Source organism: Anas acuta, chromosome 2 (assembly GCF_963932015.1).
Source record: "Anas acuta chromosome 2, bAnaAcu1.1, whole genome shotgun sequence".
Classification (NCBI taxonomy): Eukaryota; Metazoa; Chordata; class Aves; order Anseriformes; family Anatidae; genus Anas; species Anas acuta.
This window is the reverse complement of record NC_088980.1, coordinates 96,758,393-96,780,136: the sequence shown is the minus strand read 5'-3', so window position 1 is coordinate 96,780,136 and position 21,744 is coordinate 96,758,393. Positions and strand designations below refer to the sequence as shown.

General features: G+C 39.9%; 1 protein-coding gene across 6 annotated transcripts in view; it reads right to left on the bottom strand.

The window, feature by feature from the left end:
- MBP (myelin basic protein) overlaps nucleotides 1-21,744 on the bottom strand; it is a 111,186-nt gene that overhangs the window by 48,634 nt on the left and 40,808 nt on the right. For all 6 annotated transcript variants that reach the window (XM_068671331.1, XM_068671337.1, XM_068671336.1 and 3 more), the window contains exon 3: nucleotides 9,649-9,739. In XM_068671331.1, coding sequence (XP_068527432.1) covers nucleotides 9,649-9,739 — 91 coding nt within the window. The remainder of the gene's footprint in view (nucleotides 1-9,648; nucleotides 9,740-21,744) is intronic.

Below are 21,744 nucleotides of genomic sequence, written 5' to 3'. Positions count from 1 at the left end.
TTCTGTTTTGTCTCCACAGACTTCAGTGAAGCCAAGTCTATTTATCTTAATGTTATGTGGTGACTTAGTCAGGTGTCTAAAACCTATCATTCTTTTGCTTCAAGAGGCATATTCAATCACTTTTCCCCAAACAAAGATTAAAAAGAAAATCTTATTACAGGTCTTTTGGAACAGAAGTCAGAACTCTTGAGAATTTCTTTTATCTGTAGCCAATTTCTGTGGCAGTCACTTGAGACGAAAAGAGATTTAGAAGTATTTTTGCAACAGCAGCCATACACGTGTTTGTTTAAACAACTGAATTTAGTCTCCAAAACACTGATTTCTTCTGCAATCCCCCTTGTCAGCACTACCACAGCCACTGTTAGTTTTCCGTTGTTAATATCTCACACAGCAGTAATTATAAGATGCTGCAGCAAGGAATAAACACAAGCAAAAACCAAGCCACCACAGATGACAGCTACTAAATATCACTCAGGCTAATTTAAAGTTCCTGTTCAGATAGAGATACATTCCATCCAGCAGAAAAAAAATGGTTCCTTCTAATTAAGTAAGAATATTAAAAGGTCTAGAGAAAGCCAAGCTTTTTATTGGCTTTTCATAGGGGAGGCTCTAGAGAGCGAGCCTGCTCTCAGCAGTGTAGAAAAGAAAGAGCAGCATTATCGTGGCTGTTCGCTGCTGCTCGCAAGGCTTGGAAGCAACCGCACTCTTGTCACTACCAGGATGTTTCTGTCCAAGTACCAGTGTGTGCACACCCGCAAATACTAGTCCTTTTCACTTCTATTTTCCCCATCAGAAATAGATACCTCAGATGTGAATTTCTGCTGTGGGGCTCCTTGTTAGCGCTTAAAGGGGCACTTGTCGCGCCCACAGAACTGAACTAGTGTGCCAAGGTGTGTATTTTAGGGAGTTAAGCCAAACCACAGCCAGCTTGCTTGGACTATAGCTTCAAGTACGGACTGGGTTTGCTGCCTGACAGGGTACTGGAGTCCTGGGGTTTCAGAGCTCTGTGGTACAGAGATGGGAGTGCCAAGCCCGACAGCATTTTCTTGTACTCATACACTCTGCATTCCTTCTTGCTTTCACCCCACCATCTGATTCATTTCCAGTCCTATGGACACAGTTACAAGTGTCATACATTACACTGAAGCACAGTTTAGATTGACTCGGCATAGAAGTGAAAATATTTTGTCAGGGTCACTAGAGCACCAAAACGACTTGCAAGGGGTGTTTACAATTTACTGACATTCTCCACTGTCACAGTCCTTTCACAGAGAGTTTTCTGCTGCTCAGCTCTCCCTGTAATGCTTTCAGATCTATAACCATTACACATCCGCTGATACTTTCAGGGAGGAACAGCTGCTGACAGAGAGGAGGCAGCTACTACACCCTTCTCATCTTTCCATGCTCTTTGGGCAACAACTTGAGCATGAAAGAAAGTCCACAACTTTCCATACTCCAGACCACCACCCCCTTTCAACTGGAAGGTCAGGTTGATGGATTTCTGTTTTTTAAGCTCAACTCACTATCTCCATAGTTTAGTCAAAGTAAATAGAGCTAATTGCAATACTGCCAGTGACTGAAGCTTAAATCAAGGTGTGAGTGGAAAGAACCACTAAGAGCTCCAAGCCAGAACTCAGTCCTATCTAATCCTGACAAGAAATCACAAGGAACTGAAATTTCACTCTATTGATAGCACACTGTATGGGAGGCACCGACTTAATACTGACCTACTGTGGTCATGAGGGCAAGAAATATTTGCCTCCATACCCCCCTTTTCCCACTGACTTCTGTCTTCTGCATCTAGCCAAGATAAAAACTGCGTCAGGATCCCTCCTGCAATGTGTGCTACAGACCGTCCAAAGGAGCCCAGCCCTGCAGCCAGAGGTTATGTTGGGATACAGTCCCTGGCACACACCCTCAGCAAAGTGCCTACCTTCAACCAGGATAACTGGCAACTGAAAGCCTCGGGAGAATCCATTGTATTCACACAATTCTTGCCATATGACATTACTTTGGCTTAAAGTGGATATTATGGATTTGATCCAGGAATTACCCAATAAAATTCCTTAATTCTTACTGTTCAGGAAGTCAAAGTAGGTGGCTTTAATACTTTTTTTTAAGACACAAAAGGATTGCCAATCTCAGTTGACGTTTCCAGACATGTATTCTCATACAAAATTGTACAAAAAAAAAATCACTCTGGTTTTCTCCGAGGCATTACATCAAAAGTGAGTCACATCATAATTAAACTTTAATGACAACATCTGTTTCAGCTAAAAGGCCAGAAGAGTGGTTGGCCCACAAAGGAGTGTTCTGCTTTCTTCACTCAAACCAGAACTGAGCATTTATTCAGCCTCAAAAAAACAAACAACAACAACAAAAAACAACACTGGAAATGGGACAACAGCATTATGCCAGCTACCTACCTCAAAATAATGATCTTTCAGAAGCACTTTTAATTCATTTGCAGATAAAATCCTGCCTTAACCAAACTGGTTGGTACATAAGGACCAGTGATGGAGAACACTAAGCAGTCTGTTTTTTTCTGTGCAAACAGACCACTGCCCTGGGCTGCAGGCTGCTAACAGGACAAAGAAGGCAAAATACACTGGGAAAGAAGTAACTTGTTTTCATGGTTAGCTAATTAGCAGAAGGCCTCATAATCACCACAGAGCAGCATGTGACATTAGGCCACCCTTAGCCATCCTAACTTTTACATTCAGACACCATGTGTGCTGTGGATAATAAGAATGACTCACTCTGAATAAACAAGGGGAAAAAATTTCAGCAGATCCTGTACACTGTATAGCAGGCATTAAATTCACGAGTAACTCAATTATTGAACTGTTATCGTGCTGACAAATTACAGGGAGAGCACCCTGCCAGGCCAGCACCGCTGAAAGTACAGCAGTCACCACTGGCTCAGGTCCCTGATTTTGCTAATGAATCTAGTAACAAACCCAGTCCCCAGGAAAGAGAGAAAAACCCTACGCCTCTTTGATGCCTGTAGCTTTTGTGTGGTGCAGATGAGAAAAAAACAAAACAAACAAACAAAAAAAAAACATACGGGATCAGACTTATTAAAATGGTTGCGCACTAATTTTGTGGCAAACATCAGTGCCATGTTCAAAGTAATCTCACAGGTTTAGGTGTTACCATGGAGCACTACATTAATTTACTGGCATATTAACTAGTTAGATGCCCAAGAGCTAACATTACTGTTTAAAGCATCAAATGGCTGCCAAAAAAAAAAAAAAAAAAAAAGCTTGAATGTTATTATAAAAAGAAAATCCATAAAAATGAGTAGTCACCTAATAAGCCATAACCAAACTACAGAATTCACATCAAAATGCAAATATCTGTACTTTATAAAAGCTTCAAACTTGAAAACAGCAACAACAAAAAAGATCAGCCAACTGCTGTTTCTGAAATCCTCTGTGTCTCTTTTCACCACAGCAGTTCTCTAGTGCATAAGAAACAGGTCAAGGTCTCCTACACACAATTTGCAGAAAGTGGAGAACAAAAAAGAACAAAATGTCAACCCTTTCCCTTAAAAAAAGCTTGGGGTGGACACAAAAATGCACCAAAAGGAAAAGTTTGAGCAGTATTCATCTCCTACTTCTGGGATTCAATCACTACACAAAAATGCAAAGCAATTTTTTGTTGAAATGCAAATCTATCCTTTCCAGCTCAGAAAATTATTCCAGTCTTTCTGGTGTCATTTTGATAAACCAGTGGTCACTGGAAGCAGCCAGGTCAAGTCTTGTAAGAAATTGCGAAAAGGAAAAAGACAATGAGGACAACATGGACAGCTGGAACAACAGAATAATTTCCTACCCTATAATGAAGAATTACAGAATTACAGAAAACTACTAAATCCCCCCATTTCCCTCTCATGCCAGAGGGAATAACCACATCATAGTTATAACATTTATTTTAGGACAACCTGCTGTCTCACTGGATTGATTTTTTTTTTTCCATAGAGTTGATAGCATCATTTAGGTTGGAAAAGGCCTTTAAGGTCATCTTGTCCAATCTTTAACCCAGCACTACCAAGTTCACCATTAAACCATGTCCATAAGCTCTACATTTACATTTTGGAAGACCTCCAGGGATGGTGACTCAACTACTTCCCTGGGCAGTCTGTTCCAGTACTTCACAACCCTTTCAGTGAAGGAATTCTTCCTAATACCCAACCTAAACCTCCCATAGCACAACTTTAGGCCATTTCTTCTTGTCATAACACAGGAAAACTTTGAAAGTTTAAATTTAAACTCATATTCATGTTATTTTTCATCTGAACTCCCCTATTCTTTGGTATAAAATTGATACAGACATTAGAGTTGGACAGGTAAGGCAAGGTGGGCTGGTGAATGACATAAAGGTTGAGGAGGGAGAGGCCTGGTGTTACCTCCCTGACGAGCCAGTACTTCTGCAAATACAGCTGGAGAAGCTAAGACACCAAAATTTGAGCATCACAACCAACCCCAAGCATTCTACTATGAGGACCAGCTACTAGCTAGTATGATACCATTTAAATCTATCCACAAATGTCCCTCTGTGGCTGGAAATCAGCTTGCCACTATTTTGCATTAAAGTCACAGCCTGTGTCCCACAATCGACTATGTTTACAACAAGAGAAGCTTCCTAGTAAGAAGGTCACTGAAAGACAGTAACACCCAGCTCTTAGCAAGTCCCTGACACTATCACATCACCTGGGAAAGGGATCGTGCAGCCAGGAGATACTAAAATCTTCCCAGCTCCTATTTCATTCTGCCCCTTCCCTTTTTAAATAGGGATTGAAAAGCAAAAAAACTCGAAAAGCAATAGCGACAATGCCTACGCCTGTCAAAACAAATGGCAAGCTCATGGAGACAGAACTCTCCCACCTGTGCAGGGTTAGACAAATATCCACAGGAGTTTAACATGTAGGACAGAGCAGTGGGTGTCAGCATAAGCGATGAATCAGGGTGAGTCGGGGTTGCTGTGGGATTGTTCTGAATGCACATTATTGAGCTACATCCCTGAGCTCTGTACACAAAACCTACCTCAGGATCTACCAGCACTAAAGCTAAAGCTGGCAGAACGACAGACGGTGCTTCGCTCAGTGCCACCTGGCCATATGCAGAACTGAGCCTTCCCCCTGCTCAAGTAAATGGTGAAAAAGAGCTCCACAGTTCTGATATATTAAGAAAATAAATGAATATTTTTGCCTCTTTAAAAGCAAACAAACAAAAATGAAACAAACAAAAAACACCAAAGAAACAACCGAAGAAAACCACAGCACAACTCCATGCTGCAAGATCCAGTAGGGATGACTGAAAAACACTAAGCCATGGGGAACCACATTTTGGCCACTTCCCCAGGTACCATTTTAGACATGACCTCAGTAGAGATGAAACTTTCCTGTTTGAGGATATCACGACTTACTGTATCTTGAAAAGTTAGCAATGAAAAGCTGATGTGTGCTATCAAAGAGAACAAACCGTCAACATATCACAGTTCCCCCAATAGAATTTTTCCTTACATTTAATTTTATGCTTGCTCAGCCCAGTAGAAAAAACTTATCTGTACAAGCCCGCATTTGTCCTTCTCCAAGCTAATGCATTAAGGGGTTGCACCCAAGGAAGGTCCAATCACACTAGTCAGGATGGCAGGCAGTTTGGCCCCCACTTTTACCTCACAGATGTAGTGTTGCAATGGAACTAATAAACTTCTGAATTTTCCAGAGATATTTTATAGTTATCTTTGGAAGCAAAGCCAGCTGTCACCTCCTGATCCATTTCTTTAAACGCACAGTACTCTACCCAGCAATATTTTATCTCTCTCCTGTACTGAGTCATTCACGATCCTTTCCGAGTACATACTGATTGCAACAGAGACCATGTTGACTACGTGCAAGTTCAGCAGAAGTTTGTAGCAGCAGGACAGCACAGTTCTAGATCACAGATGCATATTCAGTGTAGAACAGACAACAGAACTCTGTTGGGTGTTACAAGAAAATCCTTTCAAAGGCCAAACAAAACTAACTCTTGTTAATTCAGAATTTGATAGTTACACATACCATTATCATACAGACTAGATTCCCTTTTTCTTACCCTTATGCTCCATCTGTCTACTCTATCTTTTTGTATTAAAAGCTCATTGCTGTTAAGAATTAGATCTCCAAAACACGGTACAAATCTGACTCTTTTCCCATTTTTTTTGTGTGTAAAGGATCTAGAATAATGGAGCTCCATTGCTGCTGAGGGCATTTCAGCCATACGGCAGTATAAAAATTTAGTAGTTAAGGACAACTGAAGACAAAACCCAAAACAAACAAAAACCCTCCAAAATGATAGTTCCCAAATCCAACTCATGAAGAAGAAAACAGACATTCATGTTCACTCACCAGGGGCCTCCACAGTAGCAAACCAATCTTTACTCAGATTTACAGAGAGCACAGGGTCTAGCAGACTTGAAAGAGATATCCACACTTGGTTCTTTATCACCACAGCAGTTTCAATCAGTAATACTGTGTTTGCCTCCAAACCCATACCCAACTGGTAGGAACTGCAGAAACCACACTTTCTCTAGAAAGTATTTCCAAAAGAAACACTGACGTATTCAAGCAGTACAGCTTCCCCAGATATCCTCAGTGTATAACAGCCTCTAACACTTGCATATATTCCACACTGTCGACAATACAGAGGGTTCCCTTCCCCTGATAAATCACCTCGTCACCTGGCCCAATACTAACCTTGGAGAAGGGGGAGTTAAGAGATTTCTGCTTGCTTTGCTCGGGCAGTCCGGGGGCTGCTGGGGCTGGCAGTTGCTGCCACCGGGTGGCTCAGTGCAGAGGGACAGCCACAATGATTTCAGGGGTCCAGACTCCCGTGGGCGCCCGCCGAGCTCTCGTGCACAGAAATACAACACGAGTCGAGGCACGCGATCCCCCTTTGCAAAGGAAGCTTTGTGACTGTTTCAGGCTGGAATTGAATCCTTCGCTTCCTTGTGCTAACCTTTCTGTAGGGGGTGGCATTGTCCAGATAAAGCTAGGGAAAGTGTTCTTTGGCACAAAAGAAAGCACAGAAGACAGTGATGTATGTGAAAAAGGAAGGTTGTGCTGCAGGCTCTCAAAGAGGCTGGAGGCTATTTAAAATTCCTCTGAAGAGGGTTTCTAGTCAAAGCTGAAGCTATAAATTAAGCAACTCTTGGTGCATACTTGACACTCATTATAATTAGCATCACGAGGGAGAAAGAAGAAAGAAATGAAGAATGGCTTGAAATAGATCAAGACGGAGAATAAGTGAGCAGGGCCTGTAATCTAACCATTTAAATCACGGGACAACAAATTCCTCACCTACGGAAAGCTTTCTGAAGCTTTTCGTTTATCGTCTATACGTTGGATCTGAATCTCTTAACAAATTGCCCAGAAAGGGCAGGGAAAGGCAGTTACGTACAGCAGTGCCATTCTCAGAGACATAAAACTTGTACCTGCAAAAAACATCCTCCCTGACTCTCAGGGAGTCTCACTCTAAAGTGACTGCCTTTGCACCCTCAGCCTTTGATTTCTTTACTGCACAAGGGTCAACAAGATTACAGACTCTATTTGCACCATACTTGCCAGTTCTTTCCAGCCAGTTTTCACTTAATTTTAGAAAGCAAACCAGCCAGACTTCATTTGTAAAGTGGTAAAAGAGTTGATACAAGATGCTGACCATTTTTAGAGCTGGAAAGAAATTTTCCTTCTTGTATTGCCAAGTTAGCAAAGGTTGATCACTGGCTTATCTTAGATAAGCTGTTCAGTTTACAGATTTAGAACATGGAAATATTTCACAATTTGTTAGTAAATCATTAGCTTTAAAGAACAGGTAGGACACAGCTTATTCACCTTCTAAAATTAGCAAACGAATTTGTAGCGAGGTTATTACTCTGTACTGCGCAGTGATCACTGAACAAAAATTTTAAATATACCAATAGTGAACTTCATGTTTTTTAATTCCCTAACTCTCTCCCCCCATCCCCTTTAAAAAAAAAAAAAAAAAAAAAAAAATTCACAGTCCCCATACGTGATAAGTGCCACAGGTTTGACTAACTAACTGCTGGTTTAGTTCACTACTATCTGGGGCTAGTGATCAGAATAAAGATGTCTCAGAGCCTCTGAGGCATTGTTTAAAAGCTTGAGATTTCACTAGTAGAAAGAAGTAGGCTGAAGTCTCCCTGCTTTTGCTGTCTCCATCCGTCTCAGAGGAGGAGCACGAGAGAGATCTGAACCGAGAAAGGGTGCAGTTTGAGACACAAATTATGCAGTGCCGTGGGGTGCTGTAACCAGTAGCACTGGATCTGCTGCAAATAACTGGTGGAGCAGACATAGAGGAAATGAGGTAAGAGCCTCGCCACTAAGTTAATAAAGCTGAAACCTAGTTCTTATGTCCACTTAAGTCCACTTGTGGATTCTTCAGCCACTGGCATTGCATGATCAGTATTGGAAGAATTCATGCCAGGAATTCAGTCTCATGTGCTAATCACACTACGTTAGCTCACAGAGGAAAGATGATTTTAGCCCAAACCAGTTTAAATGGACATGCATTGTTTCCACATATAGTAAGAAAAATTTAGTTATTCACGCTCCACTCCTTCTGTACCTAGAAAGAACAAAAATAATTCCTTACTGTACTCATAAATAGCTGAATCATCCAAAATTTTAAGCTAGTCAGCCTTAATACAATCCAAATCACTTTTGCAGATGTAGAGTTTCCATTCCAAAATGTAATGGAGCTAAATATTACATTAACTGACAAATCTTCATCGTCTCCTGCATTAACTTTTGTCTACTGATTCTTTTTTTGTTTTTTTTTTTTTTTTTTTTTTTTTGTGGAGTTCCACTACCATAAAATCTGTATAAAGCTGGAAAAACAAAGTTTTCCTGCTATTTCTCCCAGTCTTATTTCAGCAGAAGAGGCCAAAAATAGTATTGTTATTTGATACGAAAGCTATCAGCAAAACCTGTGAAAAAAAAAAATCACAGCAAGAGGAACTCATCTAAAATCTAGGCCTCCAAGCATCCTCATGTGTCATCAGTCAGTTAGTCTATCCTTCTGCCACAAAATGAACTCTCTTATATCAGTTTACACAGTTACTTGTCTAACCTGTTTGTAAAGGCCAACTATGATGAATCTCCACACTTTCTAGATGACGCACGCCACTGTTTCAGTATTTGTTTTAGGATTCCCCTAGCCAACATTTGAGTCTTTCTGCAATTTAAAGCAATTGCTGCTTGTTCTAGCCATCAGGGACAGAGAAAAGTTCATTTTCCCTCTCACCGCATACATCTTTAACTTTGTTGAAGACTTGCATTCACTCTTTCTCCTCTATAGTAACCAACTACAAATTTTTCTTCAGACATATATTTCACACCTTTGATCACTCTTTGTTTCTTCACCCTTTCCTCCACCTTTCCACATCTCTCTGGAACTGTACTGCCCATACTCAGGTAGATCAAAAGGATGTTGAAGGAATTATTTCTTCTGTTTTTAGGAGAGAGGGAAAAAAAAAAACAACCACCACCTACAAGACTTAACAAAGCAACACCAATAAAAAAAAAAAAACACACACACAAAAACAAAACAGATCAAGTAACATTTCCCAATTGTCTGAATAACTCACCAAATACTTCATTGTCCTCTGAAGACTGCTGTGTTAGTCTTGCTGCTTTTGGACTCTCTTTAGCTGCCTCTTCCACCTTGGTTTCAGCATTCTGTAACAAAAACATTTCTTCAGATTAGGTATTCTAAAGTCATCAACCAGAAACTTTCTTCAAACATCTTAATTATGCAAAAATTATATTCTTAAGTGAAAACAGAAGCATTAACAGTGAGGGATTTGGTATCTTTTGAATTTCATATACATGTTTTGCAAAACATTGAGGGAAAACACTCAGAAAACACAGATTTTCTTGATTTGTTCTGCTTTGAGTTTTTTTCCTTTATCTTTTTTTTTTTTTTCCTACTTTCCAGTCATTTGCTCTTAAGTCTAAATAATTGCATTTTCTCTGCTGTTTCATTATGAAACATTTTCACCACTGTCTTCCTTGCACCTCTACTTATTTAAAGTTAAGCAAAACTCTCCCAAAAGATAAACATGGCTACATGTCCTATAACATACTCCTCCTTCTGGTTGACACTTTCTTTTTCCCTTATAATATAGCTAAATAAAAGTCTGTACAATTTTTAGAGAGGTTCTTTTTCCAAATATGATGAGATTTTCCTGCAAATTCTAAGGTAACCACAGAACTAATGGTGACGCTGTTAGTAAAATTACTGATGTGTCTGACTGTAACAGCAGATCACACGCAATTGTCTCCTCCTCTCTAATGCTGTATTTTTTTCCACAATGAAAGAGATTTAAAATTATTTCAGATTTTTTCTGATTTTTTTTTTTATAATTTCTGACTTACATTTTGGAAGTGCTGCTATACAGTCCATGAGAAATATTAGTTCTGCCTTTGGAATTGCAGCACACTTCCAAGCTGTAAGCAGTCTCTTGCTTACCCTTGTTAATAACTGCACAGCAGATAAAATAAAACAATTTGACTAAGTCTTAGGAAGCCTAATGGTGTCACAGCAGCAGCAGACAAGAGTTAAGAAAAGCAGAAACAAGAAGAAAGGGGAGAAACTGTGCTTCAGAGGAAATGATCTGCAGAAGAGAAAGGATTCTACACTTTCTTGAGGTACCAAACTGAACATCCCAAGCAGAAAATCCATCAGCCATGGATCTCAAAGCTGAGGAGACAGTCAGTTTTAGTAGATGCACACCTCAGTTTGTGTTAACTAGAACTAGTGTCCCTCAGGAAGATGGTCACAAACCAGCAGTGAGTACACTGAGAGAAAATTGGCTTTAGACAAGCAACTTTGTGATCAGCACAAATGTTTGAGCCCTGTCCCCGTGGCTATCCTGTGTTAGCTGCAGTGTGCAGGTGCTGTCCAAGAGGCACATACCAAGGCCCATGGTGCCTGTACTGGCTTACAGAACCAGTAGAGGCCACTGGCTCAGTAACCCATGTATTAAAGTTGGGCTCTCCATCCTATTTTCCTTGCACCATAGCAAGCAGCAACTCAGTTACATCATTTTTGTAAGAGATGGAGACCAGCTCTGAAAAAAGCAGAAGAGGACTTCTGCTACAACAGTGAGCCAAAAAGCAAAAAGCTCCCAACCACCACCGTGCCACCATGGAAAAGACAAAATTCATGCAGTTAGATGAGCAAACAGAGTTCAGGGCTCTCCAAGATGAAGGGGACAACTGAAACTGTCATCAGAGCTATTGCTCCAGGTTGTGCAAAGATAGTGACTGTCAGCTCATTTTTTGTGTGTATTCCATCATACCTAGCATACTGTAAAGCCAAAGGAGGGAGGTTGCTATTCTCTGTGCTCTTGTTCCTTTTAGGAAATGGTTGAGTCTGCAACTTGCTGCAAGACATCAGGAGCAGCAGCAACAAAACAGCTGGTACTCATAGACAGTACCTAGGAGTGAGTTGTCACACCGTGTTCTTTCTAGGGAGACATTCGCATCAATTACTCTAAAAACATGTTTTTGGCATTCTCAGGAAAGCTAGAAAGACAGAGCCCTGAGATATTTTGGGTTGAGTTAAATCACCAGGGAAGACTACATAGCAGCTGTGTTGCCTGCTCCCTGGATGAGCTACATTGTTGGCGTTGACAGATGTCCGCTCCAAGATATCAACAGGAAAGCTGCCTGAGAATTTAAGTCTGAGACATGACAGTACATGGCTGGATGTAAATCTCTTTGGCATGGCTCCTTATCCAAAAAAAGCTAACTTTAAAAAGATTTCTTTTGCTTTATTATTTGCACTAAAAACTTACATGATACGTTGTTACTGGCATAGCTAATATTTTACTACCAAACCTGATACAAGAAAAGCACTGCAAAGGAGCAACTGATGACCCAGAAGCTCTAAAAACAATTTCTATACTAAAACAGATTTTAAAAGGCAAGATATAGGCAGTTGTTCAATTCTATTTTCTAGTGTCCCAAAAGTACTCAAATATCTCAGTCCTTCCAGCCAATAAACAGAAAGTGAAAACATATCCCTTTACACTTCCTGAGCTGTACCAGGATGGATTCATTACCTACAGTGATAAAGTGCTTGTGGCAGGTTGTAAAATAAAGGCCCTTTGTACCTATCATAGTAAATGTAATGCTATCTAGATCTGACTTGCAGGTTCAGCACTCACTGCAATTTTAGGAGTAACTGGCAAAATAAATTTATTTTATAGGATTAGTTCCCCCAAACTATAGATTACATCAGATTTAGGTCTATATAGTTAAATGAAGTTCACAGAAACTCCCCCTCTCTATCCAAAGCACTCCCACAAAAATTTGCTTCAAAACAGATTTCAAGTAGGGTTTCCTGAGATGAGAAAGGCACTCTGTGTGTGCTTAGATGCTTTCAAAGCCTCCGACCCGCACTTTGGGGAAGTGAGGAAGACAGTCCCATCTCTGCTGGTGCTCTGACATCAGAAGAAAAACTGCAAAGGTCATTACCAAAGCACAATGGAGCTGCATTTCTCTCGGGAATCAGGCCAACCTTGGTCCAAAATGCCATAAAAAAAAACAAAACCAAAAACAAACTAACAAACAAAAAACCTAGCACCTAGTATATTTTAACAGCAGGTCACAGCAAGCTGTCACAGTCTAGAAATACTTGTGCCATTTTACAAAGCAGTTGCAAAATAAGATGTGTGTATACACTGTAACTGCATATATGCGAATGTGTATATATAACAGTTGCTCTTTCCTCAGCCTCAATAAGACTGAAACCTGTGTTATAATCTGCTACAAGACACTTTTGGCCCAGTTTCCCATTGTGGCAGATCACCAGTTCCTTCAGACTCTGTTTACCTGTCTTCCATCACATTTGATGCATCCCATAATGTCTCAAGAGAGCACTCCAGTCTCTATACTAAAAAACATTTCACAATCTTTTATATGTAAATATACAAATGACTGCCAGCTGTCAAAATATTTGCCACAACTAATACTGATATGAAAATCATGTTCTGGCTGTGTACACACATATAAGTGCAAGAAGCAAGGCTGGTTTGTATTTTGCTGCTATCGGTGACTATTTAGAGGATCTTTAACAAATAGGAAATATTAAGAAATGCTGAGTTACAATGCTGAGTGTCCTGCAGACTCTACAGCAGCAGGCCAAGTTAGCAGACACTACAGTAGCAGGCCACTGTGAAGCATGTTGCATTTACCAAACCAGCTCATTTTCTCAAGAAAATTTAAGTCTCGGAAGTGAAAATTGTGCTGTTGAGTACCCAAGCCAACTTTTTATGCTCCCTTGCCATTTTGCATACTAGTTAGAAACAGCTCATTTCTTTTCCTTTCACCATAAAACTGTTACTTGAAGACTTCATTTTGCAAAGGAAAAACACAGACAAATCAAAACTTCCCATCAGAAACCAAACTTGCATTCAAGCGGAATTAGTGTTTTATCCAAGAGAGTTAAAGAAATCTGTGAAATCCTATCCAAAGTATAGTTTTGTGTTGTCTGTGCTGACATCCAGCCCAGCCTTGTACAAGAAATTCTGTTCTCTTATTATGTGCTCAGACAGTCTGCTTAACTACAAATCAAAGGCAGAAAGGAAAATATACTTGTTTCCTTTATTTTTCAGTATCATACTGACATCAGAAGCTCTAATTGCAGCAAAACACCACAGACTGTGAATATCCATCTCTCCATTTCTGTGTGTCCTTCCTTCATTACTGCCCACAGTAGTTACCTTCCCTGCATGTAACTCCCCAAGATGTAGCAGAACTCAGGGTATGATAAAATGTTTGATTCCTCTTCTACGCTAGATTTACAGAATTATTTAAGATAAACAACAGGCAGAAGACAGACAGATGTTTCTAGCAGACAAAAACAGATTTGACTGGCAGTAAGCTCCATTTTGGAAGAATAGAAAAAGCGTAAGTTGCTGCAGACAATAATAATCTTAATAATGCAAATTGTATCCATAGCAGTAAATCATACAACTCCAGACACAGCTAAAGAACTCAGCAAACCATCACTGATATTTCACTTCTGCAGTGATATTCACCTAATTTCTTTTACACAAGGCCGCCTTTCATTTAATAATCACATAATGGATGTATGATCTTCAGGTGACTGTACACCTTCAGGACATTATATACTTTGCCTCTTCTCAACAGAGATAACTGACCTTCCACAGAGTTTCTGAAGAAGAAAAAAAGGTAAATCTTTAAATGGTAGATATGCGCTGCTTCAAAATGTGACGGTAAGATGATAGAGGGGCACATATCAGTATGTCTGAAATGCATGAATATTTTTCTAAGTAACAAATACAGCTAAAATGGGCAAGAATTACCTCAGTCACTCCTAACAGGGGTAATTTTCTTTGCCACTATCGCCTCATGGTCTGCATCTCCAGACTAAGCACTAACAATAGTGCTATCAGGCAAGTCTCATTAGAACAAGTCAGAAACATTTCTTATTGCCTCCTTCTCAAAGACCTGCGTCAGTCTCAAAATTTTTAGCTCCTGTTCATTGGGAGGAATATTACAGGTGTTGCTTAGCACAACCAAACAGACCCTGCAGATAACCTTGTGGACAGCAGGAACTTGAGACACACTGCCTGGCCCGAAATCTCCTCTACCTGGATTAACGAATGTATTCAAGCATTTTCCTGAAGTCATCCATTAATTCTTCTTAACTGTGGAGATCCGTTACCGCACCTGTCATTAACATGGAAACTGACATACATATTAGGAAGCATCCCATTTGTTACGCAGATCCTGAATGGTGAATCTTAACAGTGCCATAGTAGTTAATTCCTACCCCCTTGAGTGAGGCTACTCCCATCACACACAACACAGTTATACCAGACTGAAGCTGGGTTCATGCTAGCTCCACAGATTCAAATTCTCTAACTTCTTCTTCATTCTCCACCAGACATGAAAGTGTTTCATAATTTTCCCAATAATTTTCAAATAAAGTACTCCCTCAAACCACAACTTAATCAGCCATTATCTCCATTTTTCTGGTAGACTTGATACTCCCCATACAATTTTCATTTCTACAGGTTCTTTATATCCCACTTTGGAAATGCAATACTTAAAACATCCTTTATTCAACAACTTCTATATGGAGTAGTTATTCTTACATTCCTCTGTGTTTGTCAAAATCTTATTCAAGATATGAAGTGACGGAATGAAAAAGTGACAGAAAGAGGTGAGGGGAAGAGAGAGAGAGGAAGAGTCCTCCAAGGAGAGTTTTTTGGCACTCCAAAATCTCAGCTTCAGCAGTACTTGGGCTGCTCTTGTCACCAAACGGAGAATTTAGAAAGAAGTTTCAAACTAAAGGATCCGATCACTAACCCTCAAGGCAGGCCTGAAAAAGGACTGAGATGCCTCAAACACATTGTCCAAGTCTTTGAAGAAACGCATTAAGTCTATTTAAAAATCCTAAGATACTAAGGGTTGCAATAAGTAGTACCGAATTCCATCTAAAAAATATTGCTACGTTCCCCATTGTCAGTTCCACGCTATTTTGCTGTTTGCTTCCATTTATGAAGGACATTTTAAAACTGCTTTTGTTCAGGGACAAGTTTTTACCAATTGGGTTATGGCCTTTACTAGTCGATAAGGTATTCCCTGGTGCTAGGATGGAGGTTCAAGCATGCGATAAGGAGAAAATATAAATAAGTGATTACATTACTGTGCCCGCTCAACTTGCACAAGTTAATTGCATCTGGGAGAAAGGTGCTAAAATGACAGAATTCATTTGGGAACCAAACCAAACCAAAAATAAACCTGTATAAAGATTAAGGTTTTCACAAGAATTGGGTGAACTGAAAAAAAAAACAAAACAAAACAAAAAAAAAAACCACACTCAAAACAAGCCCATGTATCCTGTGAGGAGAAACCTATGTGAACGACCTCTTACTACTCTGCAGGTTCCTGAGACGTAGGTAGTATCAGCAATACTCCCAAAGCAGCACAGAAATCAAAGAAACAAGTTAAGACAAAGAAGAAGAACATGCTCCAGGTCAATATTTTCAATTTGAAGCAAGAATCCTGTCACGTGTCTTTTACTCTGTGCAACACTAGGGCTGAAACCATACACAGGAAGCCTGACTGTGACTCACGCCCACTGCAGACAAGCACAGACAGAGAAGTGAATTGCTATTTCCTCCACCGATCCCACCCCAATCATCCCAGCAGGGTGACAACCCCCCAGCTGTACAAAAGACACAGCGGCACGCGCAATACCAAAGCGTCAAGATCAATACAAGGACCTAAAAGTGCACTTGGAAATGCACTGGGTTTCAATAACCTCCAGAGCACTTGACCTGAAGGCAGCGTTATTAAAGCGTGGGTGCTCCCCACTCTGATCCCAGACGCTTTTCCTGAAGCAGAAAACACGCGAACGGGTGCAGTTCCTGCCCTAATGGACCAAAAAGGAGCCATAACAGCACTTGATGAGCCACGGCAGAAACAACAGGCACTTCAACTTCAAGCAAATAGCTAATCTCTGTCACCAAAGATGCTCAAGATTTCCAGAGTAGTCTGAAGAGCAATAGCCATCAATACCCATGCTTTCCCAGTCCACTCACCACCTTTATCTGATCTGGACTGACTGTTTGCCAATTCACTCTCCTTTCATATTTATTTTAGTCCCATGTTGAGGAAGTACAAATATTTCACTCTTTTTTTTTTTCCCCCCTACAAAGCCATGGTTTAAGTCTGAAATGCAATGCTGATGCTGTAGTCTGCAATCTCTTTTCAAAATACATGGAACAAGGGCAGCATTGAACCCTACTAGATGGGTAATTTTCCAGTGTCACCACCACGTGAGGTCCTTCTGAAGGGCAATAATAAAGAAAAGTACACAAAAGCAATCCTGTTTCCTTCTGCTAGTGAAACCGCTCATACATGTTAGCATTTTGATAAGATCTAAAATGAATGAACAGGGCTATCTGATATACCAGAAGAAAACGAGTCACTTAAGCATTTGAATACACCCCAGTTAAAGGCGCAACAGAGATGCAAAAACTAGCAACCAGTGACAGAAAAAGGAACAACAGAGAAAAATAACCACATCCATGATCATTAAAAAAAAAAAAAAAAAAAGTTCACCAGGGGATTAAGAGGAACAAGAGGATCTTGTTTTTCAGGCAAAGTTTGCCTTACAACCTTCTACACTGAACTTCTGGTATCATGGGTTTGAGTTTGGCAGTTGGTAATGACTAAAAAGCAAAATACATGCCCAGACTCTTTGAGCTCCTCAGCCTTGAGTCCTCCATTGGGGTCTATGTACAGGACTGGTTGTGGCAGTAGGGCTGCTGATTTGCCCCTCTGAGCCACAGGAAGCAAGACACGAGGTGAAGCAGGTAGCAGTGAAGCATGATGCAGGGGTACCGCACCGCTACGAACCCACCTCAAAGCAGCACTGTAGGGATTTTACCTGTGTGCTCCTCTTCAATGAACAGCAAAGAGGCTGAAAATGTGTAGCTCAATCAAAAATTTTTTTGCTTTCTTCCATTACCTACAAGGAAAATATTTTACATGGACCTGAAGTACCAAAGCAGGTTTTAGGCAGGCTATGAGCTAAAGCATAACAGTGTCAAGCTAGGCACACGGAGAAGAAAACCAGTTCCTGACAACAGCTGAGCTCTGCTCCGTTTTCCAGCAGCAAACCAGACTTCAAGCAGGCTAGAATTTCACTTCAGGATTTTTATTCTTAATTCCATCGCAGACAAGTAGCAGTCCTTCAGCGTACAAACTGAAGATGACAACATACACTTAGAAGTTATTTCTATATGCAATTGAAGATGGGCTTTATTGAATAACATGACTATCTTTTTAGTGCTTGCTCTGTGTTAAGGTACTAAATAAAAAACAAATACACACACACAAAAACAAACAAACAAACAAACAAAACCAAACAAACAAAACACTAAAAAGGGTAGAAAGGGTAGACACGTTTAAACAACTTTTTCAGTGTGCTACCTGCAGTGATACATTAGACTAATCCAACCCCCTTCTGAGTTTAATATCATGAGCAGAAAAAAATGCCTGGAAACAATTTTCACCAAACACTAATAATGGACTTTCAACTTCTTGAATTTAATTTAATTTTCATTTCCTAAGTCCTAGCTCTTGAGGAAAGAAGACTCACAAACTGCTACTTAAAAGCACTTTAGATTCAAAATTACATTCCTTCAATTCCCTGAAAACTACCAAGACATCTTCAGCATTTAAAAAGTAGGCTTTACTCTTGCTTGCCAAGAATTAAAAGAATTGGTCATAATACCAATCAGTTAATATTATAATCTAATTTTTCAAATATAGTGATTTTGAGGGAAGACCATTTTCACTGCTTTAGATCACTTGGTACTCTCTAGTATTTTCAAATTTATTTCTACGTCAAACCTAAGAGAAATTTTATATCCAAGTTGCCTGATATTACAGTATATTTACCTAAAAAAAAAAAAAACAACTAGCAGGGACACCTCCCACTAGAACAGGTTGTTAAGTCTTATTACAAGATGTTGAGTTATTTTTAATAATTATTTTTACTTTTTATCACGAGGGAGAGGACATTGAGAAAAATAGTTTTATCTTTTCAACTGGCAAGATATTTTAACCTAGAAAAAAAGAGGTTTCAGCTGCTTGTTGGTGTGCAGCCCCCTCACTGCCCAACCACATGTCCTCCGTCAGGCCAGGAGAGAAGCTGTCACGAATAAGCCACCAATCACAAGGCCTTCAAATGTTCCTGCCTATCCAGACAAAACACAAAAGGTTGGGCTACATAGCTTAAAGGCACAAGCTATTTGATGTAAATAGCTCGATATTAAATTCAAGATGTTAAAAGAATCTGAGTATTGTTACACAGTGATCCTGGAATGAGCTCAGGTCCTGAGAGTAGTGCAAATAAATGAACAAATAGCACTTAAAAGACAGTATTTTCAAATGTCTAGATTTATGGGGTTATATTCACCAAACAATCGAAATACAATTTTCCAAATGTAAATAGTGTTTTGGTTCAGCTTTTCTTAGATAAGAGTTGTGAAATACAGCTGGCACAGCAGCCAGGCTTTGTAGTTGAAGGAAGCTGATAGAGACACAAAATAGCCTGCGTAATGGTAACACATACTGCTGTGATGCCTTTCAACTCCCACTTTAGGAAACTAATACAAACAGGCACACACTCTATTCACTTTGAGAGTATATGGCTTTGTAAAAGACCTCCAGAACTGGAGCTTAAATCACCAGCACTGAATAGTGATCGGGCAAGGCCAAGCAACACGAGCAGGGAAATAGTTTTGTGCAGGCGGTCTGGTTTCTCTGTTCTCTTCTCCTTCCTCATTAAAGTGGAAAGCTACAACTCGGTTAAAACAATCAAACAAAAAAGCACGATAAAAACAAAAAGATGGAGAAAGAACAAAAGAGTGTTTCATCAATAATGATTCCTGTAAAACATCCTTTATTCTTTTGTGGCATAGGCTTCCCCTTCCTTCAAAGAAATCCAGTAAATACAGATTCAATCATATTCTTCTAGCACTAAAACGTTTTAAAATACATCATGTTAAGAGAGAGTCTTTGTTCATCAATTCTTAGAAACAACAATTGTCATACAAGACAATTAGCAGGAAGCAAAAGAAAGTTTAAATTAAATACTAAATTTTGGTACCAACTACCTTTTCAGAAAGTCACACCGCCGTTTGAAGGATCCGGTCATCTGCAGTCCCACTACGGGCCCAAATCTGGCAGACCTTCTCAGAAGGCCACTGCAAGCCTCTCAAGTGTTAGCCAACTGTTAATCCATAGTTGTCAATGATATTTAAATATAATTCCTTACCAGAACACAGAAAAAATGCCTAGATTGTTCATGCTTAGGAAAAATATCCTACAGCCAAAGAACTAGGTATACTGAAGAGTACACACTCCTACTTTTCTGAATGTGACATTAAGAAAACAATTTCAGAAAGCTGATTACAATCAATTTACGGTTTTGCCTAGGGCATGTGAAAAGCAGCAAAACAACGATCCCTTCCCCACTTTCCCTAGGTACTTTTTTAACCACAAAATGCATGCTCTAAAGAAAGGTTTAACTGATTTCAGAAATATTCTAGCTGTCAGTCATTTTCCAGAAGCTGTCTAAACAGAACCTGAAAGACTGTCATAAAAATTACAATAAATAGCAAAACGGTACACCTAATTAGCACTAAAACACTACAACACAACCCGGGAGAATCTCAGAAAAATTAACCCAAAGCAATCCATGCCAGAAAGAAGGAAGAGCTACACAAGATGACCCCAACATGAGGAGAAATATTCAATTTTGCTGGAACAGAAGGGTAGACCCTTACTGAGATGATCGTTTTCCTTTCCCAGTGTTCATATGCACAAGATCACGGCCCAGTGTTATTATTTTCTGGGAGGAAAGCTAGGGATCTGGCTCTTCAGCCATCCCACAGGTGCTCTCAAAGCCTTCAGCAAGCAGCCGGATAGGGCCCCCCCAGATCTCTCTTTTTGCAAGCACTCGCAGGAGGTGGGAAGTCTGACATTACTCAGAAGTTGGTGTTTTCTTCTTTGATGGCTTCTTCAGAAACTAGCAATTTCATGATGTAGCCAGCAGTGAGAGTTGTAACTCTTGGGACTCTACACAAGAGGCTCTACTGAACTCACCATTAAACCCTGTGTGTTTTTCTTTCATGAAGGTGAATGCCTTTACAGCACTATTTGTCAACCACCACTGTGTAAATGGCATTATGCCAATGTTTCATATAAGAACAGATACCTCTTCCCCTGATTTTGTTTACAATTCTGTGATTTTAGGTTCTAAATGCAAAACAAGTGAACAATGCTTTCCTCCATGCTTTAAACCAACACAGAGGCACTCTCACAAGAAATACTGTGCAGTTACAATCACACCAATATGACTGGAAGACAAATGGGTCATTGTAACATGTGTACAAAGCTAACAAGCTGAAACACTAAACTGCGTGTCCAGTAACTGAACTTTCACATCTCAGAATTGAATAACAAGGTCCTAGAGGCAAAACTTACTTTGGAAAAAAAAAACAGAAACGTTTGTATAGCCAAAGGTGCCCAGAGAGATGACATTTTAATTGTTTATTTCCAGGCAACTGTTCAATCAGTGTGTAAACGTTTAAGCTGGCATTCAGATTGCACTGACCCTGGTCTAGCAACAGCAAGAAAAAGAAAACATAAGAGCAAAGGTTAATGAATGGCACAGGCCAATTTCATTCCTTGCTACACTGTTGGTATATAGGGGTCCCTCATGGAATGAAGCAAGCTACAAGACATTAGGATGCAGTTTCATTCAGCAGCAAGAGTATAGGAATGCTTATGCAGTTGTGAGATAAATACGCTTTAATGAATTCATATTTTAAACCTGATCTGAGCACCTGATCTCATTGGGGCTTCCAGACATTGTACAGTGTATCAGTCAGAGCTTGAACTCTCAGAGTTCTGGCTACCAGGCCACCAAGCAATTGGTTGTATCGGTTCCACCATCACCTTCAGATATTGGAGCCCTCCTCTGCAGCCCACCTACACCCTAATGTAGCCCAGACTATCACATGCTGATGTGAATTACTCACATATGTAATCTTATTTGTGTTTATCCAAACTTCAGTGAAGTTATGGGGCTAGTTTCTACTGTGACTTCGTGATTTGTTATGCAA